Source organism: Grampus griseus, assembly GCF_964374135.1.
Source record: "Grampus griseus genome assembly, chromosome: 1".
In the NCBI taxonomy this organism is placed as follows: domain Eukaryota; kingdom Metazoa; phylum Chordata; class Mammalia; order Artiodactyla; family Delphinidae; genus Grampus; species Grampus griseus.
In genome coordinates, this window is record NC_139017.1 from 5635428 (window position 1) to 5654913 (window position 19486).

At 37.4% G+C, this 19486-nt stretch overlaps 1 protein-coding gene and 1 pseudogene across 3 annotated transcripts in view; one reads left to right on the plus strand and one right to left on the minus strand.

Annotated features, from left to right (window-relative positions):
• Positions 1-490: 490 nt before the first annotated feature.
• KCNT2 (potassium sodium-activated channel subfamily T member 2) overlaps positions 491-19486 on the plus strand; it is a 369346-nt gene continuing 350350 nt past the window's right edge. For both annotated transcript variants that reach the window (XM_082654683.1, XM_082654684.1), the window contains exon 1: positions 491-665. In XM_082654683.1, the coding sequence (XP_082510809.1) occupies positions 571-665 (95 nt within the window). In that variant the 5' untranslated portion in view covers positions 491-570. The remainder of the gene's footprint in view (positions 666-19486) is intronic.
• LOC309822702 (large ribosomal subunit protein uL11m-like) lies at positions 18398-18956 on the minus strand (annotated as a pseudogene). The gene has a single exon. The product of its transcript is annotated as a large ribosomal subunit protein uL11m-like (transcript).

Consider the following 19486-nt stretch of genomic DNA (forward strand, 5'->3'; position numbering starts at 1 on the left):
CGGGGAGAGCCCGTCCGCCGCGCGGGGACTCCAACCCCGGGACCCCCGGCGCCTGCGCGGCCGTGCGGGGCGTCCGCCTGAGGAGACCTGCTACCCGGAGCTGTCCTCTGAGGAGGCTCTCGCCGCCCGCCGTGAGGGAAAGTGCTTCACCCTAACGCTGAGCGCACGCCCACCCCTCTCCCCTCTTTCTAGGCACCGCGCGTTTTTTCTCTTTTTTCTTTCGGGCGAAGTAACTTTTGCATTCCCGCCTCCCCCGAGTCCTGGGGACCAGAGGCGGCGCCGATCCTGGGGGCGGTTCCTTGGCAGCGCTGGTTCTTGTCAGAGCCAGACTTTTGCTCTTGGGCTGGGTTTGCATCATCCCCATCACACCCTCAGGAGAGAGGAGCCGGCCCCTTTCAGCCTCAGCTTCCGGCTGGGAGCAGACCCCCCTCCCCCATCCCAGGCCCCTTCCCCTGCTCCAGCCCATCTCCCGCATTTCGTTAGTCCTCGCCCTCTACTCCGCAATATTTTCTTTCTCTTGTCCTCCTCGCCTCCATTCGTTGTTTTACGTTTCCCACTCTTTGAGAAAGGATGGTTGATTTGGAGAGCGAAGTGCCCCCTCTGCCTCCCAGGTACAGGTTTCGGGATTTGCTGCTAGGGGACCAAGGATGGCAGAACGACGACAGGTGAGTGGTGTGCTGCAGTGTGGTTCCGTAGATGCAGCTGGAAAAGGGAGGGATGGGAAGGCTGGAAGGGGAAAAGGAGGGAGAGGAGGGAAAGGAGCCAGAGGCTGGGGGAGGGAGGAAAAGGGACTCTTTGACGTGTCTCTCCATTTTGACTCTCTAGAGCAATTGCTGTAGGCAAGGAACTCTTTGCCTTTTCACTTTCTGATCCCTGCAATGTATTTGTTGCATTTATTTGTGCTTATTCTTTTGTCTATCTGTGCTTTCTTAGGGTGTGTATGAGGCTGGTGTGAGAGGTACAATTACATCCAAATGGCACGCAATATCAGTGCCAGTCAATTTTCATTTTTTTTTCTTAGGTGTTGTTAACCAAATTCGAAAATGCATCCAAGTTGATTGAAAAAGCACGTTAGAAACTTAAAATCACCTGCACCCACCTGTTTACTTACTCCGTGTCAGTCTTGTCTTGATTAGGTGTCAAGACTCCTGCCACTGGGAATTTTATGCTTTTTAAACATTTGAAGACGCAGGTAGACAATTGGTTTAAATATGTAACAGGTAGTTAGTGAAAATGACAGCGTTGGCAGTGGAAAATACTCACTTTGAACGGGTAACTATGACTATTACTAATAATGGTGTTCGTATAGTATGATCCAACCTTTTCATAAATAACGTACTTAACCTAAATAGTGTATATGTCACAAAATTAAAACTAAGTCTCAAAACTAAAATATTATTATTAGCAAAATGTTGCTCATGTGTTTTATCTATAGCATCACTGTTTTGCCTAGTTAAACTTCTGGAATTCCTCTTGCTATGTCTTATTATTATTTAAAAAGCACAGTTTATGTTTCATTGAATTTAGTATTTTCCAGAATAATCATTTAGGTATCACACGCCACATTTCCTTGTTTAAAAATAATATGTGTATACTAAGTAGTCTTTCAACTCAACTGAAATGTTTCCTTAAAGTTCAGTTTGGTATTGATGTTCTATTTTAATTGCATAAAATATCCATTATTGGTCCCATTCAGAATCTCCTTGTTCAACCACTGGGAAATACCTTCCTTCTTTTCCTTCCCATCTCAGCTCTCAATGCCAACCCCTACCCTACACACAGGGGATTTTATCTTGACCATCAATTGTGGACTTCTTCTTTGGTCTCATGTTAGTAATTTAAAGGGGTATGGATGTTTTGTAGAGGATAATATTTCAGTTCAATCTCTTCTTTTTAGGCAAAAACATATATATTGGTAAAAAAATTAAAGAACAAATACCAGTTTACGAGTATGCTTGGAATGTAAGGTGTTCTGGTTGACTGAAGATGAAGAAAAGAATATTTAAACAAATTTCAATGCTAATTGACATTTAGATAAACTATATTAACTTAGCTCAGTGGCTCATCAAGTACAGTGAAGTGTTCATAGTAATTGGATCTGTATTTGTTACTTCAGGAGGTCAGGATCATCGTGTAGAATAGAAATCCTAATTGGAAAAGTGTGAGTTGGGCTGAGCACATGAAGTACACATTTTGGACTTGGTGGTGGTAGCACTGTTTGTTTGTTTTTTTAGCATCGTATCCAATATGCTAATTGTCCATGTGGTAGCCTTCACTTTTCTAGGGGTGCTGAAGTTATATTTCAGGAATTAAGAATTTTGGTTAGTTGACTGCTTCCTAAATGAGTCGTTGCTATGTTAAAAAAAGTTTTGCACGTTTATTTAAAATACGTATTATAATGAAAGTTTATGCTAGACCAACTTTAGCTTTAAAATTAGGCCATACGTACTGTTAAAATGAGGTATTGTTACTGAACCAAACGTGGGTCCGCTTTAAAGGTAATTTTGTGGCTCCGTGAAAACTTTGTTTTGGTTCTATTAGTTGTCCATCTTCGAAGACAAGAGCCTTTGATTAATAGGGACCCAGGTTTCAATCCTATGCTTATTTCTTCACTACCTGAGTGGCCTTGGGCAAGTCATTCAGCCATTATGAAATTCAGTAATCTTATTTCTGTAAGATATTTCTGTAAAACTAACACTTAGTTGGTACTAAGTACTTGGCGAGTGCTATATGTTAACTATGCTATATGTTATATGCTTATATGTATGTGTGTGGGTAACATATCTATGTCTATCTCTCTCTCTCTCTCTCTCTCTCTATATATATATATATAAACACATGTATATGTTAACTTATGATATGTGTTATCTCAGTCGATCCTCACATAGTCCCTGAATTGTAGGTAATTATTTTAAGGACTAGGAAACTCAGTTTCTGAGAAATTAAATACTTGTGTTGGTGATATATCTTACAACTGTAAAGATGACTTTGTGACTGAAATTACTCAAGAAGCTCCGAAGTTCCCTCCACTTAATTAAATTTGAACTTATAAGAATAATTTTATAGCATCTAGCATAGGTGAGGTGCTCTTAATGTTAGTTCCCTTCTTCACCTACGACTTGAAGTTTGCAACTTTTAAAATTTTCTTCAGAATCTTAAATTAATATGCAATAAGTAAAGTCATCTCTTTTGTCTTTAGTATTGTCACAAATTCCTCTTTGCGATTAAGACTGAATAGCAATTTTATTCTGCTCAGTTATCTTGTGGACTCAATTCCTGCAGAGTCGAGGAGGAAGCAGTCTTTCATACAGGAATAAGTAGACAGTTTCTAACAACAGATGCATCTAGCGCTCTGCCCATGTTCTCTGGATATTTTCTATGAACACTCTCTGCCTGTCTGAGGTTTTTTGTTTGTTTTCTCCTGGCCTCAGGTGCACACCAGGGTCTCTTGGAGAGCAAGGCCACTGAGTAAATACGGATTTGTTAGACAAATACCTTAGCCTCCTAGTTCCTTGGTTGGGACCATTCTGGAGCATGTTCTCTACACTGTGTCCAATGGGACTCAGCTCTAGTTGGCTCACGGTGATAACTGGCTCGGTATTGCGAGTTTATTGGCTTCCTTCCCCCTCTCCCTAACTGGTATTTTCTGTATCATTTCCCAAATACGCTATTTAGGCTTTGATCCTTAACTCAAGGTCTTCTTCTGGGGGAATCTGGATCAGGCTGGGTACCTTCCCCATCTAGAGTCACATCCTAGAAATGACGGGGGAATTAGATGATAGGAAAGTAGACACTTTCTACCCTGCCCTTCATTTTAAGAATTTTAAATTCAATCTTAGTAGGATATGTTGGACTGGCATGTGAAAATGAGTGAGGCATATCACTGATGTGTGAAGGGGTATTGTTACAGAGGGAATATTGGTGGGTCTATCAGGATACAGGAAGTGTGTACTCCACACCGTAGATTGTCTGTGAACTAGCCTTGGATAATTCACTTGCGTTTATGTTGTATCACCTTTTGGTAGGGAAACAGACACACACTTAAAATACATGCAATATGTATGTATATGTATAATGTATATGTGATAGATCTGTATTCTATGTGAAATATATGGAATGACTATGTAACGTATAGGTCAGTGCGTCCTTACATAATTACCTCTCCCTTATTTGCATTCTGGTATCCTGTTCTAAGTAGCACGGAAGGGAAAAGAGTTAGAGCAGTGAAGATAATTTAGCACAGGAATAACGTTAGTTCTGGGAGGCCATGAATAAGTTTGAGAGTTGCTAAATGACAACACTGCTTATGCCTTAGGGATGTCTGTTGTATATATAATGCGTGTTTACTTTTTTGGCCTCCTGAATAGAACACAAAAATCTAATTTAAATGGTTTGTATAATATTTCTTTAATGGTCATTTATCCAATCAGCTAATATTTGAATACATGCTACATCTGAGGGACTCACTAAGTTAGGCTTTGGGAAGAATATAAGAAAGAAAATGAAACAGGGCTTGATCAGGAGGTGTTCACAGATATAATTAGAGGTGAATTTTCCCCCAGAATGTTGAAAGTATTGCTTATGTTATGATGATATCCTTGCAGAATTTCTGTTTTAAGACTGTCAAGAAGAGCATCCAGCATTTGTAGATAGGATATTCAGTGTTGGCTTGAAAATACAGTAGCTAAAATCAATATATTAGAGATGGCTCAAAATCTTAATATACTTTGAATTTAATATTTAGAATACTTAATATCATCAAAGTTACTCTATGATTGAAACCAATATGAATAGAGACAGAATTTAACTGATCTTATATGGGAGCCATTCTGTAATATGTAAAATTGTTGTAGTGTTAAAATACTTTTTTTTTTCTATTTTAATGTTTCTAAGATTCATAAAGCAATAAAAATTTAGAATATTCTCTTACAGTTAAAGATTGGTAAATTTCAGGTTTTAAATGCCTTTAGGCAGTTAGGACAAGCCCTTCTCATCCTTCATCATGACTCAGTAATTTTAAAGTTTGGAACACAATGCACTTGATGTGGATAAATTATCACAGCTGTGGATAAATTACTGTTAATGGACAATTCTCAGTTGCAGTCATATCGGAGCAGGCCATTTATTTAATTAACATTATTCTAGTTTTCAGATATTTGGTCAGGTGTTGCAACTCCAGTAATTTTAAGTATATCTTTCATATTTTGTAGGTGGAATTTAAAAGTAATGCAAGCAAGTCACCTAGTGCATTGTAGTAATTGAAAACATAAAAGAGATTGAACAAAGGGTACAGTTCAATCGATTAATAGTTTAAGAAGTATTTATAAAATGGGGAGAATGTTGGATAGCTTTTGGAGTATGTGTAAGTTTAGATATCATACAATGAAAATATGTAATATGACTTTATATAATCAAATTGAATTGGGAAAATGGGTTTTGGATTGGCATCTGGCACATTTATGTGTTACCAATTTTATCTTTCTTATTAAATTATATATTATTTTGAAAAGTAGCCATTTAATATAAAGTTCTTATTCTAAGTTTTTATGTTCAGGTCAGTAAATATACTTTTAAAATATTTTAATTGTTATTAAAAAGAACGAAATGTTATTTTTACTGTTTAATTATATAGTGGAACCAACCATGCATATGCAATATCTATAAAAATGATTTAAGCACTTATTATCAGAAAACCCAGACTATTCGGTGTCTTTTAGCACTATTATATTAAGAGAAATCTCCTTGAATAAGGCAATAAAAAATTACCTACTGGTGAAGTAGGTAATGGTGCAAAAATTGACTTTACATACATATATATATATATATATATAATATATAAAATGCAGAGAAAAAGATAGTGTAATAATTATTATTTTTCAATAGTTACCAATAATTCAGACATTCATATTTTATATAAAAACATGGATTTTTTCTTTTTACCTACTCTTATTAATAAAATTGAAATACGGCATTTCAAATTTATTGGAATTTAAAGTTTGATTCCATTTAACCACTCTTATATATCCACTTTTTGTATATGGTTACTTATTTGTAATACCTCTTCTGTGAGTATTACACTTTTCTCAAGATACCTCTATGTACAATAAATCTTGGGTGAAGGAAGTTGGAATGTAGCAATTTCATTTTCCACATAAGGTATGTGACATTTTAAGGAGATTAAACTTTCTACTAAACAGCTTCTCCACTGCAGCTTCAAGTTAGTCTAGAGGATGGGTAGAAAGACATAAATCCAGATGGATGACCAAGAAAATGATTTCAGCTAACTTATTGTTTTATCAGAATTAGCATACTTTTTTCCTTCTCTGTTAGTAATGTAACTCAACTTCTGCAAAAATAGATTTGAAAGGTAGTAAGAGAAGTAATACAAATGAAAGCTTATTTTGGTCTTCATTATTGGTACCAAATAAAAAGTAACAATATCTTTAGTCATCACGTGTACCTGTAGCTAGGTTAATAGTGAATGCGATACTTTTATTGGCTTTTTCAAATCGTGCTCTTGTAGAGATGTGGGTGGACCTAGAGACTGTCATACAAAGTGAAGTAAGTCAAAAAGAGAAAAACAAATATCGTATATTAACCCATATATGTGGAATCTAGAAAAATGGTACAGATGAACCGGTTTGCAAGGCAGAAATAGAGACACAGATGTAGAGAACAAACGTATGGACACCAAGGGGGGAAAGGGGGGGGGATGAATCGGGAGATTATACATATATGCACTAATATGTATAAAATAGGTAAGTAATGAGAACCTGCTGTATAACACAGGGAACTCTACTTCACTTTGCTGGACAGTAGAAACTAACACAACATTGTAAAAGAACTATACCCCCCCCCCCCAAAAAAAAGCAAAAAAAATCATGCTCTTGTTTATCGTTTATATATCATTTTGTCATTGATGGCTCATCTGTTTTTATTAGTGTATTTATGTGTTGCCAATGTTGTCTTATGTGCCATGCTTGTCTAAGTTGCCTTTAGAAAATGAAACAAGAAGAAATACTTTTTACAGTGAAATTTAACCAGTAGCTTTGTATATTTATAGTTTGAAATTTAATAAGGGTGGCCTTTTCTGAGCTGTATTTAATACCTTCAATCAAGATGTCTTTAAACTAATGCTTTTCCTGAGTCTTAAGTTGCTAATTTAAAATTTCTCTGTAAAAGTAATCAAAACAATAGGTAATAATCCAGAAGGACAATTACTTTTACTCTTTGACAATTTTTGACTGGATATGGGATTTTTTTTTAATAGGTCATGATTTTTTTTTTCACAAGTATCTTAATAATTAGACAGCAATCAAGTTGCAATTTAAGAGAAAACTACTTGGAGAACAGAGTAAAAAGAAAAAGGTGCATCTGTAGCACTGAGAAAATCTCAGCCTCAGTACAAATTCAAACTGGCTGTGTGGAGTAGTAAAAACTAGGATGTGAGTGAAGCGGGTGGTGGGCGGGAGTCCCCTTTCATACTGAGTGTACCGCCCAAGTAGAGTGGATAAAGTTAAGCTGAGCCAGAAACTTCTTTCTGGTAGTCATGGTGGTGGTATGTAAGGTTTTTAAAGCTGTAAGCAAATGACCAAACTTTATGAACAAATTATAAAGACTGAGCATAGATATTTTACCCTTGCAATTCAATAAAATATAGAACATTGTTAATCTGTCAAACGTTTAATATAATCCGTATTAAATATTTATACCTAATACACATTTATAATGATTATTGTACTTCGATTCTAATTAACGTAGAAATGAAGAAATTTGCCACATTTTAGTATATGTGCTGCGGAAGCGAGCACTAAATTTGCCACATTTTGCAATCATGAGCTTTACTTTGCCAGCCAAATCACATTATTAGTTTTCTTTCGCCTACAACAATCATTAATCTTGATAACTTTTCTAATATTCTGTATTATGTCACTGTTGTTTTGTTATACTCATGTGTTACAGAGCATAGGCTGTGGTTCCTTAGGTTCCTCCATCGCTCCAACCCAAATCTTTGTTCGTGTATGTTTGGCCTCATAATTTGTTACAGTGTCTGGGTATTGCATGACCCTGAGCCGCTGTGATATTTGATTGCATATCTCTCATGTGCAAGAGTGACCATGTACGTGCTTGCAGAAGATAAATAAAAACCCAGGTGTTGTGAAGGCAAGAAAGCACTGTAAGAATGGCATTGGGTCCTTCATATCTGATCATCTGGAAGCAGAAGAGTGAATTCAAAATATCTGACCTTGATTCCTCAATAATCAGAACTAGATTCTCTTAAGGAGAATCTGAGATGTAGTATAATTTCAAGGGAAGGAAGAACCACTGCACATACTCAGAAGAGTAAATCATTTGTGTAAGCTGAGTGCTCCAGTGGTATTAGATTTACCTGTCCTCTTTGGCTGGGAAGTGGGGATGGGTTTGGAGTTGGGAAAGGGATTCGGTAGAGGCTGGAAAGTCCTAGTCACCTGAAAGGAGTAGGGGGGAAATACTCCTGCGGAAACTGAGAAGAGGATCCGCGGAAAAGGGTGACCGGGGGCAGTGAGATTTCTCTCCCCGATTTTGTCTTGGATTGATCATATTTATCTTTGTCTTTTTTTGACAAATAGAAGCAGTGAAGGGAAGTAGAAACAGAAACCCAGGCTGCCAAGCTTGGCTGGTCTGTAGGGCACTGTTGCCTGACAGCAAGTCTCAACTCTTGGACCCCTTTCCTGTTCAGACTCGTAACCGGGCCTCTCTTTGGACTGTGCTTTAGTCTTCTCAGCACTGCTGCCATTACGCCACGGCTTTAAAGAGTGAGAATCATTTCCCTCTGTGTGCGCCTTTCTTAAACTCAGAGTTGTATTATTTCTACTTTTCACACTATGTATGTGCAAGAAATGGACTTTGCACACAAAGCCAAAAACCAGTGAATCTAAGGACTAAAGGACAGCTTGTTCTTGGCTGTCTTGCAGTGGACCTTGCACAGAAACAGAATGATGAATTATTACGGGGGCACACTTAGCCCATCTTGTAAATCACTGTGTGAATAGGGATAAAAGTGGGTTAACACATTTCAACCTCATTTAACTCCCTGTGGGAAGACTTGCAGATTGTCCACATTTTGCAAACAACCAGTTATTAACAAGAGGGACCAGATGTGTGGTTTAATAATGGACAGCCTGCTGTGTCAGGTCTGTCAAAAATTGAAATACTACTCCATCCGCTAGGAATTGGATCTGGTGATTAGTAAGCTGCACAAGTTCCAGTCAGGAGTGATGGCAATGACTTTAGTCACGACCACACCATGGGATGATGACACTGGCAAATTGTAGATGGAAGCTTTTGTATGATGTTTCTATTTCTTGCCTATCTCTCCACAAGAGTTCCTGTGCTCTTCCACCTCTTTACTGAAAATACAGAAGATGAAGTGAAAATAGGTGATGATATTGAAGAAGGTATAGAACGCCACACATTGTTCTATGCATGTCCCATGTATTATTTCACTGAATCTTCACACCAGCTCTGAGGAATCTGGTATCCTCCCCTTCTTACAGGATGAATGTCCTGAGGTACAGAAATTCATGACTTGTTCCAAATTACATAATCCTAAGAGCTAGAACCAGAATCTAATTATTATGCCTACCCCCTATGTTTACAACTAAACAGATGTGATTTAATGCTGTGAAATAACAGAAGGAACAAAACACAAAGAAATGTGAATGCTTTGGAAGGGTAAAAGAATCACATAGCATCTGCATCCCTTTAAGCTAGCATCACAATGAGTAACTCGAGAAAAGTTATGGAATTTTTGAAGTTGGTAATATTTTCTGGGAGAAAATAATTTTTCCTCTCTCCATATAGAGCATTGTTCTTTTGACAGTCTAAATAAAGTGGATTGAAATAGGAAATTAGTGAAACAAACAAAGCAGAGATTTTGTTTATTTAAATATTTATTTATTTATAGTAGAAATAGGCTAAAGGTAATCGATATCCCAGGAGTCACAACAATTCACAACAATTACCTTTCTTTTGATATGGCTAGGTTTTTTTTTTTATGTTTCTCAGTAGAACTTTGGGATTTTCTACTTATACTTCTACTCCTTAAGGTATTTGTACCCACCTGAAATTCATTTTTCTCAGTAATTGTGCTGGTGATCATGAAAATCCTCTTGCAGAGATGTTATGACATCTAAATGTGGTAATGTCAAATTACTTGATGGAGGCCTTAACATTTAGGTGTACCTATTAGTATGTTTCACCTGTTCCAAAAAAGATTTGCAGTGGTTCACATAACTATGTGCAATAGCATAAATAGAAAAAAAAACAGCTGAAGAAAAATATAATAAGGGGGTGAAAATGAATCAGGTGTAGAGTTGGTACACGATATGAATTCCATGAGTTCCTATGTAGTTACCAGAGATGGACCACAGAGTTAGAGCAAAGACATGATTGGTCACATAAGATGAGAAATAAACCAGCAGTTCAGGAGAAATACAGCTTTTCTTGGTGTTCAAATTGAAAGGACATTGGTCCCGTGGATCTTGGTTAGTGTACAATATCCTCACCCACTTTCCTGTCATAAAAGAAGAGCAAATTTCATAAGACTTTTGTGACATCTCACTGTCAGGTGCTGATATAACTAGAAAGAATTATTCACTTAAAGTAGATCTACAGGACACACATACATGTATTTCAGATACATATTTTAGGACAAAAAAAAAAAACTCCTGAGGTTACTGAGTCTGTCATGTAATCTTCCTTAAAAACGTTTTTTATATAGATGGTTTTGATTAATAATTAAGAATGCAAAGAGTTTAGGGTTATATTCTTCGTTGTGAACCGGAAGTATAAATGTACTCAATAGTAGGTAGGATGACTCACTTCATGGAGAATCTACGAAGATTCTAACCAAAACACAAGACTGAATTGTAATTATTCTCACCTCCTCACAAAGGTTAGATTAATTCATTTATTTTCCCACAAATACCTAAAGTACATATCATACAATTTAACATTATATAAAGACTTTGTAAATATCCTGAATTTAGTTATTTATATAGCCCTATATATCTTCATATACATAGAAATATATATTGAGCACATAGTTTTTATAGCAGACTTCTGGTTGCTAATTAATTGATACAAATAACCTCAAACTAGAATATTTTTTCAGTTTATCCACCATCACCAATATCATTATAATCCTCCAGAATTCTGCATTTCAAAACTCACCATAGTTTTGTATTATTTTTCAGCTTGCTTTTTTAATTAGTTCTTTTTTTTTTTTTTTAGTTAGTTCTTGATCTCCATCTATTCTTTATCGGTAACATTTCATTCCTTCTTATTTAAATTAATATAGCTCTTGCTAGCATGCTTCATTGTTCTAAGCCTGTTCTTTGCACCCCACCTCCAATAATCTCCATGGCCAGCTCAAGTCTCATTCAACTTAAGCATTTTCATCAGAATCTTCTTAACATAATTTTAACATAATATTCATGTCACTGATGCTTATTATGTAAAATTTAAAATGCTCAGCCCAGTATTCAATGTTCTGCATTAACTGACTCCTCCATTAATTTTTTTTTCCTGGAAACACATTTTCAATGTCTTCAAACTGCAGGCCCAGTTTTTTCTTTTAAATAAATCAATTTATTTAAACTAAAACAAACAATTCACCCATTTCTCCTACTCCCTCTCCCACCCTCTGCAACCACCAATCTATTCTTTATATCTATGAGCTTTTTCTTTTTTAAAAAACTTATTATTTTTTTAGATTCCACATGAAAGAGAGATCATATTTTATTTGTCTTTCTCTGTCTGACTTATTTCACTTAGCAGAATGCCCTCAAGGTCCATCTGACACCATTTTGGTGTCAGATACAAAATGATCACCAAAGCCTATGTCAAGGACCTTACCGCCTATGTTTTCTTCTAGGAGTTTTATAGTTTTAGGTCTTATGTTTAAGTCTTTAATCCACTTTGAGTTAACTTTTTGCATGGTGTAATATCGTTGTCCATTTTCATTCTTTTCAGTGTGGCTCCCCAATTTTCCCAACACCATTTGTAACAAATGGCAAGATTTCATTTTTTTTTTTTAGCTGAAATATATATGTATATATACACACACACACATATATATTTGTTGCACTTTCTTTATTCATTCATCCATCAGGGGACTCCTAGGTTGTTTCTATATCTTGGCTATTATAAATAATATTGCTATGAACATGGGGTTGCATATATCCTTTGAGTTAGTGTTTTCTTGTTTTCAGATAAATACCCACAAGTGGAAGTGCTGGATCATATCATAGTTCTATTTTTAATTTTTTGAAGAATTTTATAGTGTTTTCCATGGGACTGCACCAATTTACATTCCCATCAGCAGTGCACGAGGGTTCCCTTTTCTTCAAAACCTCTCCAACAGTTGTTATTTGTTATTTTGATAATAGCCATTCTGACAGGTGTGAAGTGATATCTCACTGTGGTTTGATTTTTTTTTTGAATTTTATTTTATTTTATTTTTTATACAGCAGGTCCTTATTAGTTATCTATCTTATACATATTAGTATATACATGTCAATCCCATCTCCCAATTCATTCCACCACCACCACCACCACCCCACTCACTGTGGTTTTGTTTAACTTTTTCCTAATGATTAATGATGCTAAGCATTTTTCCTTGGCCTTTTGGCCGTCTGTATGTCTTTTTGAAAAAAATGTCTATTCAGGGCTTCCCTGGTGGCGCAGTGGTTGAGAGTCCGCCTGCCGATGCAGGGGACATGGATTTGTGCCCTGGTCCGGGAAGATCCCACATGCTGCGGAGCGGCTGGGCCCATGAGCCATGGCCGCTGAGCCTGCGCATCCGGAGCCTGTGCTCTACAACGGGAGAGGCCACAACAGTGAGAGGCCCGCATACCGCAAAAAAAAAAAAAAAAGTCTATTCAGATTTTCTGCCCATTTTTAAAATCAGATTGCTTGCTTTTTTGCTATTGAGTTGTATGAATTCTTTATATATTTTGGATATCAGCCCCTTATCAGATTTATCAGTTGCAAATATTTTCTCCTATTTGGTAGGCAGCCTTTTTGTTGATGGTTTCCTTTCCTGTGTAGCTTTTTAGTTTGAAGTAGTCCCACTTGTTTAGTTTTGCTTTTGTTGCTTTTGCTTTTGGTGTCAGATTCAAAATGATCACCAAGGCCTATGTCAAGACCTTACTGCCTATGGTTTCTTCTAGGAGTTTCAGGTCTTATGTTTAAGTCTTTAATCCACTTTGAGTTAATTATTTGCGTGGTGTAATATCGTTGTCCAGTTTCATTCTTTTCAACGTGGCTGCCTAATTTTCCCAACACCATTTATTGAAGAGACTGTCCTTGCCCTAATTGTATATTCTTGCCTCCTTTGTTGTAAACTAATCGAACATATATGCATGGATTTATTTTTGGGTTCCCTATTCTGTTCCATCGATCTAGTGTCTGTTTTTATACTAATACCTTACTGCTTTGATTACTATAGCTTTGTAATATAGTTTGGCATCAGAGAGCATGTTGCCTCCAGCTTTGTTCTTATTTCTCAAGATTGCTTTGCCTATTTGGGGTCTTTTATGATTCCATATACATTTTAGGGTTGTTTGTTCTATTTCTGTGAAAAAAAAACCATTGGAATCTTGATAGGGATTGCATTGAATCTCTAGATTACCTTGGGTAGTATGGACATTTTAACAATATTAATTCTTCCAGTCTATGAGCACATAATATCTTCATTAATTTTTCCTAAACTGCTTTTTGAAATTTAGTCATTGTAGTTACTCACAGAAATCACTCCCCACCTCCCATGCTGATATCCACTTCATTGCCTTTGCTGGTATCACACCACGTTCTGAGGCTTCCTGGCATCTCTTCCTGTTCACGTCATCCCCCTGCTTCATGATTGGACCCAAAATCAAACACAGAGCCAGAGTTACTAATGAAATCTTTGAAATCACTCAGGCTATTCAATATATTTTACATATCATGATGTTGTTTTATAATTACTGACATGTTATTTCAGGTATAACATATAACTTTCTAGGGAAAAAGTCATGTCTTCAATTCATTTTGGATCTTCCTATATTATTTAACACACGTGGTTTACACAAAGATTCCAAGAATTTTAATTCTGTAATATAAGGAAGATATTTTTAAAAGAAAAAAAAGTCACAGCTATGAATATATATGTGCACCACATACATACATATATACATTATTATAATAAAAGTACAAGATCATTTGAATTTGAGATGTTTTTCTCCATGGAAACAAAATAGTTTTTTAAAGCTCCTTCTAAACCCAGGTATGTAGTTTAAATCATTTGACTTGAAAATGCCGTTCCCACTTCTAGTTTAATATTCACAAGAAGCTTTCCTTTTGAAATGGCAAAGCAGAATGTGCTTCAGTCCATAATTCATACAGTGACAGTTCAAATGACTGTTAAAGTGAATTCTGAATTTTACATATAGGGCTGCTCAGTGAAAGCCATCAGTCTGCTTGACAGCCAGCAGTGCCTTTGTCCAAGAGACTTGTGGAGGTGTTGAAAAGATCAGATAGGTAGTGGTGGTAGTAATACTTATATAATTGGGATGAACAGAAGGAATTCTTTTGGTCTTAAATACTGTAAAAAACAGGGTTTTTTTTTTTTATTGAGGAACGGTGCTTATAATAGTTGAGTATGTTAAATTTTGCAGTGTTAGTGTGAATAGAATGATTTTCTAGAGGAATAAAAACTATGTGAAATATATCAGTGACAGTTATCTAAACATGTTCCAAGTCTTTGAATAGAAGGAGGCGCATTCTTCCAAAACGTGTATATTCCAATTATTATTCTATTTACCGAGTCAGATCTTTACCTGCTGTTTTTGTCCAATGGAATGAACACTTTTGATTTCACTTCATTCTCCTCTTCAGTATCAGAAAGAAGCTTATAATACATCTCTTTACCACATGGCAGGTAGGAGAGAAACATACTCTAGTCACTTACAGAAATATATAATTAAATGTGTTTTTAGAAAAAAGACTAGTTAAAATGTTCATTATAAAGTTGCTCTGACTTGCTGATTCTGTAACTTCTACTACATATTCCAAGAAATATCTCCTTTTAGTAAACCCGTATAATAAAGTGAGGGGAAGTTCCTCTGTGCATCTCAAATTGTGTTCACATTAAACTTATGCCTGCTACCATATGAGTTAGGATGATGTATATGAGGTACTTGAATGATACAATCCCACGCTCATACCATCCTTGAGCTTATATTATGTGGGAGATATAAGACATGCAAAATAACTCCCATAAAGTAGAACATGGTACAAGGGACAGTATTATGGGAGTATTAGAAAGAGCTTCTTGGAGAGTTTTAGAAAGTAAATTTTATATATTAGGATTCATGTATTAGACATAAAGTAGTAATGGCTAGCCCAAAGGTATGGTGGGTCTTCCATGGGGCATGTTCTAGGAAAAGATGCAGTAAGTAGACTAGATGGGACATAGTATAAGATACTTGTGGATCAATAATGGATATCAGTAGTTTGGGGGAAGACTGTAGGAGAACTTATATTGCCAAGTTGAAGAGTGTGATTTTTTTTTTTTTTTCTGTAGACTGTGGGGAATTGTTGAAAGGTTTTGAATAAGGAAGTTGTGTGATTAAAATTGTAGCTTTAGAAACTACTGGAAGAGTAGAAAATTCATTAAGCTAGTTTAATGGGATAAAAGAGGTAGAGCAGTGATAGTGAAAATGGCCAAAAAAAAAAAATTCAATAAAATACTTTGGAAGTGTCATTAACAAATGTGAAAATGGATTGGGGTGAAGAATATCAACATTGTGAAATGAAAGGAAATATGAAAAGAGGATCAATTTGGGTTAGTGTTTGTCATGTTTGTGCAATGCAACTTGATATTATTCACTGGGGTTATAAATTCTAGGTAGCAAAATCTCTAGTATCTAATTATGCCTTGCAGAACATCCAAGGAAGGTACTCTTTAACATATTCATTTTCATTATTGATAAAATTGAATTCAATTCAACAAGGGATAGTTAAGGCCTGACCGTGAATTGTGGTCTGTGCTAAGCCTCTGAAAACAAAGAATAAGGTGTTCCCACCTTCATATATCTTAGAAAGGAGAGAAGGACAAATAAACAAGCAATTATTATATATCATACTACATAAAAATAAGTATGAGCAAATTGTGGAGCTAGCACAGGGGAAAAAGAATTATGTGACAATATTATGTGCATTAATACATAACAGCTATTATATTGTATTTAATCCTTTTAAAATTTATTGGTTTTGTATTCTTCACAACATGTATGGAAAGGTAAACCAATCTCATGTTGCATTTTATAGGCAGAAACTCAACTAAAGATAATTTTTTTTTATTTTTTTCTTCTTTTTTTATTGAAGTATATTTCATTTACTATATCATGTTAGTTTCATGTGTGCAGCATAGCAATTCAGTTATACATATGTATATATCTATTCTTCTTCAGATTCTCTTCCATTATAGGTTATTACAAGATATTAAGTAGAGTTCCCTGTGCTATAGTAGGTCCTTGTTGGTTACATATTTTATATATAGTAGTGTGTATATGTTAATCCCAACCTCTTAATTTACCCCTCCCCCACCCCACTCTCCCCTTTGGGAACCATAGGTTTGTTTTCTATGTCTGTGAGTCTGTTTCTTCAACTAAAGAGAATTTAAATGCCTGACACAATAGCAGAAAGTACTCTATTCTCTCTGTGGCAAATCCTAAAAATCCCAGCTAAGATACACTCAATAAAACAAGATGTCTGGAACTACTATAGTTTCAGGGTTGACTTTAGACTCCAGGATATATCTGTTTTCTCCATGGCTTCCATTGACATGTGTTACTCTTATCTCTGTGTCCTGGAGCTTGTCCCCTTGGTCCCTGAATGGCTCCTCTGGTTCCAGTGACAAAGTCAAGAGGTAGAGAAAAGAATTGTCCTTGTATTAAGCCCTTCTTTAAAGTGAGAAAAGCGTTGCCAGAGGCATCCTGACAGATATGCTCTCATGTGCTGTTGGCTGGAGTTGCTTTGTGCTGTGCCCAAACCAAACCATGGCCAGAGCAATGAGACCTCGGGGGCTGGAGGCGGACCCAGCCTCCTCTGAAGAACTTTGCCACTTCAAGGTGTGCAAAAATCAGGTTTGTTTATGGGGGGAAAAAAAATCTATGTGTGTGTTGGTGGGTGGGTGAGGAGGGATGGAGGTTAGGCAAGTGATATGGCTATTGGGGTAGGGAACCCATAATTCCAATTCTAAGTGTAATTCTAACTTTAATTCTTTTTTTTTTTTTTTTTTTGCGGTACGCGGGCCTCTCACTGTTGTGGCCTCTCCCGTTGCGGAGCACAGGCTCCAGACACGCAGGCTCAGCAGCCATGGCTCACAGGCCCAGCCGCTCTGCGGCATGTGGGACCTTCCCGGACCGGGGCACGAACCCGTGTCCCCTGCATCGTCAGGCAGACTCTCAACCACTGCGCCACCAGGGAAGCCCTAAGTGTAATTCTTTAACTGTTTGATTGTTTGCCTTCATTTCTGAGCAGTTCTCAGAGGAAATCGTAATCTCAGCAGGTATCCTAAGTCTTCTCTTAATAAACAGAAAGGTCCAATATGGGAAGGTTCTTAAATTCCCTTATGAAAATTATAACGTTATAAGCACTTCCCTGGCGGTCCAGGGTTAAGACTCTGCACTTCCACTACAGGGGGTACGGGTTCGATCCCTGGTCCCGAATTAAGATACTGCACGCTGCGCAGTGCGGCCAAAAGAACAAAACAAAACAAACAAAACAATTATAATGTTATAAACACTGCACTAACTTGTAACTGGACCCTTTGGAAAATTCCGAGCCACTGTAAATCATCCCTATGTTATGGTAGTTAACAGGTCTTGAGAGTGCAAAGCTTCTTTTCACAGAATCAACATTTAATCATATAGGTGTTGAGGAAGTTTTGGTATTTTTGGTGCTGATAGTAGATAATAAGGAAGGGCATACAGATATATGGATAGATAGATCTATATCTATATCTATAATATAGATAAATGAGGTGTAGCTGAGGTGAATGCTTCCTTACTGCCAGGTGTTATTACTCAAAATATCAATTTAGAAGCAGGAAGTTTGTTTTATCTAAAATTTTAATGTAGACCAGCCACACCAACCCCCCTCACTGAAAAGTCATTCTTTACCTGAAAAAGCACATCCTACATTATCTGGAAGAGCAGTGGAGAGACTGAAGGTCCTGCCAGGTTATGGGGAAATAGGTGGGCTGAACTCTGCCAGGGAGAGGTCAGGTTGATGTGACCTCCCTTCCTCCCCACTGGCCCCGCCTTCCCAACTGGCCCCCTTCAAAATCCTGGAGGGTGGGGGACAGGGGTCACTTCTTGACAGCTTCTGCCTGGGCTGCCAAATCTGCCTCTTTCTGAGCAGCCAGGAACAGGGCTCGCTCCTTCTGGAAAGCTGCCAGCTCTTCAGAACGGAGGTCCTTCACCACATAAATGCCCAGGGAACCGGCAGATCCAATGACGGAGTGGACAACAGAGGATGGGGCACGTCCTGCAGGGCAAAGGTGTTATCCTGAGCTTTGACGCCGGCGATCTCCTACACGTGCTTCAGTGGCACCAGGCCTGCCACTTCTTTCTCTGTGTGTGGGGCCCCCTTCTCAATCCCAGAAGCTGCCTTCAGGAAGTAGGAAACAGTGGGTTGGCCAGTTTTGATTTCAAATGCCCTGTCAGGCTTCACAAAAATCTTGGTAGGCAGAGAAACGCCTTCTTTGATGTCCTTGGTCTTCTCGTTGAACTCCTTACAGAACTGGTTGACAGAAATGCCTTGCTGACCCAGGACGGGGCCTGGCGGGGGCCCGGGCCGATGGTCCGGATCATGCCGCTGACCTCGGGCTTCCTGAGGGCCTGAGTGGCCTGGCTTAGCCTTGACATGATGAGGAGTTCCCGGCCTTAGTTCATTTCAGGTCTACAGCAAGGAGATGGGGGGAGGAGGGGGACAGGGACATCTTCTAAAACCTGGCCTGCATCCCAGTGACTACAGCACTTTATCTCTTTCTTGTAACAAGTCATCTGACAATTATAATATGTTCTGCTCATTAATAAATCTGGGGTCTGGCAGTAGCAGGCATCTCTTGATCACGTATGACAGGTGTGGAATTTTTATATAGTTCCTTTTATAATTTTGCTGATCTGGCATATTTAAGATGAATTATGAGAAGGAGGGACCATAACTGATCAGGTAATGCTTGAAAAGTAGTAGTGCACTTAGCCTTATTCCTTTTAATATCTTCTTTAACATTTTGGTGATTTCCCAAAGTCTAGCGGGCCATGCTGTTTTTAAAACAACAGTGGCTACAAAAATGTTTTCTCTGGTATAGGAATGAGGAAAGCCAGAGGAAAGCCATTTCTTTTATTTAAAAAATGTCTTTTAGAAGGTTTGTAGGAGCACATCCTAGATAATG